The 4,534-nt window shown below is 33.4% G+C and overlaps 1 protein-coding gene across 1 annotated transcript; it reads left to right on the top strand.

Moving 5' to 3' along the window:
• On the top strand, window positions 1-3,164 carry LOC132743524 (uncharacterized). The gene is made up of 6 exons (XM_060732053.1): window positions 1-402; window positions 595-825; window positions 1,031-1,322; window positions 1,577-1,809; window positions 2,086-2,213; window positions 2,436-3,164. Exons 1-6 carry the CDS (start codon window positions 104-106, stop codon window positions 2,888-2,890), a joined length of 1,638 nt encoding a protein of 545 aa, XP_060588036.1. The 5' UTR covers window positions 1-103; the 3' UTR covers window positions 2,891-3,164.
• Window positions 3,165-4,534: the final 1,370 nt, after the last annotated feature.

Genomic DNA, 4,534 nt, shown 5'->3' with positions numbered 1-4,534 from the left:
CGAAGATCAGGTCACCAAAGCAGAAGCTTTATTTGTCAGTTTTGTTGCCGAACACAATTTAGCCTTTACAGTTGCTGATCACTTCACTACCCTATGTAAAGAAATGTTCCCAGACTCGCAGATAGCTAAGAAATTCAGATGCCAAAGAACAAAAACAACCCACATATTGAATGAAGCCATGGCCCCCTCACAGAAAAATCGAGTAGCAGAGATATGTCGTACTAATAAATTTTCTATCATGATGGATGAATCCAATGACAGTGGAGACAATAAGAGTGTAGCAATCCTAGTTAGGGTCCTTGATCGCAGTGTTCACAGGATAACAACACGATTCCTAGCAATGCCAATATGTAATATTGGTACTGGGGTGAACTTATTCAGCTGCCTTGAGCAGGTTTTGTTGTAAGTATTTAATGCAGTAAGAAAAAATTGCTATCAAACATAAGGAGACAAAAGATATGAAAAAAATTTAATGTAAACAAATTGTAATATTCTGTAAGGCTATGATTTACATCTAATTGGAAGAATCTGTTTTAAATGATGAAATGATGAATGATATATAAGGTATGATAATTGATATTTTTTCTGTTTCAGGGATCAGAATATACCATGGCAGCAATGCATTGGGTATGGGTCTGACAACGCTAGTGTCATGGTTGGCCGTCACAACTCGGTCCTATCTCGTATTCGTGAGAAGCAACCTGATGTGTACGATATGGGCTGTGTATGCCATTTAGCCAACACTTGTGTACAGTATGGGCTAAAGAAACTGGGTGTTCCAGTAGAAGATCTCCTTGTTGATGTATTCTTTCACTTTCATCATAGGTAAGGCTAAGCTAAGCAGAATTAAACAAACTCCAAATAATTTTAATTATCATACATAAGAGACAAAATATGAACTGTGCTTTAAGTTGATATCTTCTTGATTAAATGAAAGTTAATTAGCTTTAAAGACAAATGGAACAGTGGTTTTACCTAATTATTCATTTTATGAATTATCTGGTATTCTATATACTCAATTGCTTTTCAGTTCCAAACGGAAAGAGGAGTACAAAGATTTCCAGATGTTCACCGATACAGAACCTGCCAAGATCATCAAGCACTGCTCTACAAGGTGGTTGTCTTTACAGAAATGTGTCAGTAGACTCCTACAGCAATGGCCAGCCTTAAAGTCCTATTTCAGCAGCCATAATGATTGCGAGACAACTGGCTCCCGAGTGCAGAGATGTTATCAACGCCTAAATGACCCTATGTTTGAGCTAACATACCATTTCCTTACCTTCATAATGGAACCAATGAATGATTTCAACACTGCTTTTCAGGTATGCAAACATGAACTAACACTTAAGCAAATCAATCAAATAATAGCACATATCATTCAATGAGAAATGACAATTGAAATGTGTTACAGATATTCCTTTTTTTGTTCAGTGTTCTCTTCCTTTTAACAGAAAAAAAAAGATTTTGTAATTAAAAAAAGAATCAGATTCAAAACCAGTGTTTATAATTTCTTTTAACTTTGAAAGATTTCTTAATTATTTGTGTCTTTATTTTCATTTTTTCATCTTCTTAACAGGCTAATGAGTCTAAGATTGGATTCTTACATGTAGAGATGATGAGGCTTCTACGCAAGTTCATGGGCAAATTTGTGTTAACAAAGGTCATTACTGCTTCTAAGATTACAGAGGTAGACTTCAGAAATCCATCCAATCAACACCAAGATGATGACCTAGCTGTTGGTATGGGAACCAGGTCATACTTACATGACAACCCTGACATTTGTCCAGTAGTGTTGAACAAATTTTTCAGGTATTTCACATTTAATCATAAATTTCAACTTATGCTACATGTACATGTATACCATTTTTGAGAAACAGTTTTATATATTAGAATAGAGGCAATAAAAAGAAGAAACCAGACACATGATTCCATTAAATATCTTAAGAATGTTAGAATTCAAACAATCAAGATCTTTGGCTTGTAAATATGAAACAAAAGTATCTGAATGAATATCAAAAGAATTTATGTTGATGCTGATTTTCTTGTGATTGTTTATGATTAAAAAATATTTTAAATTGTTTGCAGGTCAGTCCGTGATTTCTACACAGAGGTTACAGAAAAAATGATAAAGAAATTCCCCTTAGAAGATACCACTTTGAAAGATCTTGGATTTGTCAATCCCTGTTTAAGACAGAATATTTCCGGTGAAGCAGGTAGTTTGACTTTATTTATTTGTTTGAATCATTTGTAGCTTTGGCATACATAAAATTTGTGTGAACTTCAGTATTAAGATTTAATTATCAGTAATGAAATCAGAGTTTAATAACCTACATGTATAATGGCTAAAATGTAAAGGCACCATGATACAACATATTCTAATTGTACCTTAATATATTTGTCTGTACTAATATTGATATATTTTTTACTTTTTTCAGTGTTGAGGCTTGCCAAGAGATTTCAGTGTAACCATGAAGAAGATCAGCTGCTTGATGAATTCCTGGACTATCAACTAACACCAAATGAGGAGCTGCCTAACTTCAGTCCAGATGAAACCAGACTTGACACTTACTGGCTAGAAATGGAGGGGATGTTGTTATTAGATGGACAGAAGAGATTTAAGAATCTGCCAGTTGTTGCTTTGGCAGCCCTATCACTTCCCCACAGCAATGCTGACCCTGAAAGGTGTTTCTCCATGGTTAGAAAAATCCAAACAGATCACAGAGACAATCTCTCCAACAAAACATTAAACTCCCTGCTATGCATGAAATTAAATTCTGATTCAGAGTGTTACAACATGGACATGAACAAAGAAATGATAAGTGCTGTCAAAAAAGCATGCATGACATATAAAGACAGTTGTAATAGTGGAAAGTGTGTCAGTGAAAGCTGAATAAATAACATAAACATCAAAACACAAGTTCAGTGAAAAAAAAACATGTATGTTTTCCAAAGAAAGTTTTTTAATGATAAAAGTGGGTTGATAATGAAATATCATGCAAAATAAAATGTTTTTTAAAGAATTTGTAGTTAATGCTTTTAATTATTGTGTGTTAAGACCTTCCTGTACGCAAAAAGTCCTGTTTCCGAAAATCTCCCTCCCAACAGACTCAATCTACCTACTTTTAGGGTCAAATCTCCCTACTTGGCACCAGAGAAAGTTCACATGTATGTGACACATTTCTAGTTGTGATTATTTTGCAAGCTCAAAAAAAAAATATTTCAAGTGTTTTATAGTAAAATATTTTGTTTTTTGATAAATGCAATGAATAAATGGTAAAATTAAGTTTCCTGAAGTAGATATGTTTAATATTTCTTATGAAATTTGGAATGTTTTAATTAATAAACTGGTAGTAGCGTACATTACAATAGGATAAATTTCACAACTAGGGTTGCTTCTTTCGGGGAGTAGTACACGCAAAGTATTTGGTTGATGTTCAAAATATTTAACAATTGTCTCGTATAAGGGTTCTACTTTTCGAAATTATCGAAATTAGGTCCTATTAAGAAGATCGATTTTTTTTCGAATTTCGATCTGTCAATTTCACAATTCTTATGAGAATCAGTGATTATGTTTACTTATACATGACAAATGACTTCATATTACACATATCTAACATAAAATCATGTTCCTGAACTGATAGTTATCTCTAGGGCCAAAAATCCTTTCTTTGTAGAGGCCGAATATAGGCTGCTCCCCCAACCAAACTAGCCTCTTTTTTTCCCCAGTTTGGTCCTTAAAATTCTCCAGTCTTTTGAAATTTCCCATAGAATTTAGAACAAAATTAAATGATGGTGTTGAATTAAGGTCTTTTACTGCCTTATTAGTATTTCCCACTGGTTTTTGCTTTTCTATTTCGAAGAACTTGTTAAAATTTTGTGTTAAATTTGAGACCCCTTTTCCAAAATTATGCCAAAATCATGCATATTTTCCCCAAGAAAAATGCTGAGGCCCCTTCCCCAAAAATGGTGTCAATTTTCCATGAGTTATCTCTTTGTTACACTAATAATATAGGTTTGTTAAGTTATTTTGTGTTTGGCAACATTTTCCATGAGTTTTGTATCTTTTTTGCACTTTTGAAATAGATTTAATATTACCAGAAAAATAATATGACATAACAATAACAATGATTTATGCTTGGTTCATAGTCAGTTTCTTTTTATTGAAGAGATATATATATATATATAGTCTGGAGCAAGAATGACAACTCTTCCCTTTATAATTTTTGAGTTATTACCCTGCATTATATACATTCTTTCAATGAGCAAACATATCGGCCAACATGGCTTTTGTTTCACTTAGTCTCTTTACTGTGATGTTTGCTGTGTTGTGGATATATAGTAAGCAGTTCAACTTACCACAGACACAAGGGATTCACATTACAAACATTACAAAATACGTGTATTTCAGTCAGTACAGACATGAAAATAAAACCTGTCTTTATCCAAACAAGGATAGTCAAACAGTTATGTCCTCAAAATACAAAATATGTGTCAACGCCCCACTTTTTTTTTTCCCCCCCCCCCCCCAACACAA

This window comes from Ruditapes philippinarum, unplaced genomic scaffold (assembly GCF_026571515.1).
Source record: "Ruditapes philippinarum isolate M1 unplaced genomic scaffold, ASM2657151v2 ctg10035_1_1_1_1, whole genome shotgun sequence".
NCBI classification, from domain to species: Eukaryota; Metazoa; Mollusca; class Bivalvia; order Venerida; family Veneridae; genus Ruditapes; species Ruditapes philippinarum.
This window is presented reverse-complemented; position numbering and strand designations above follow the sequence as displayed.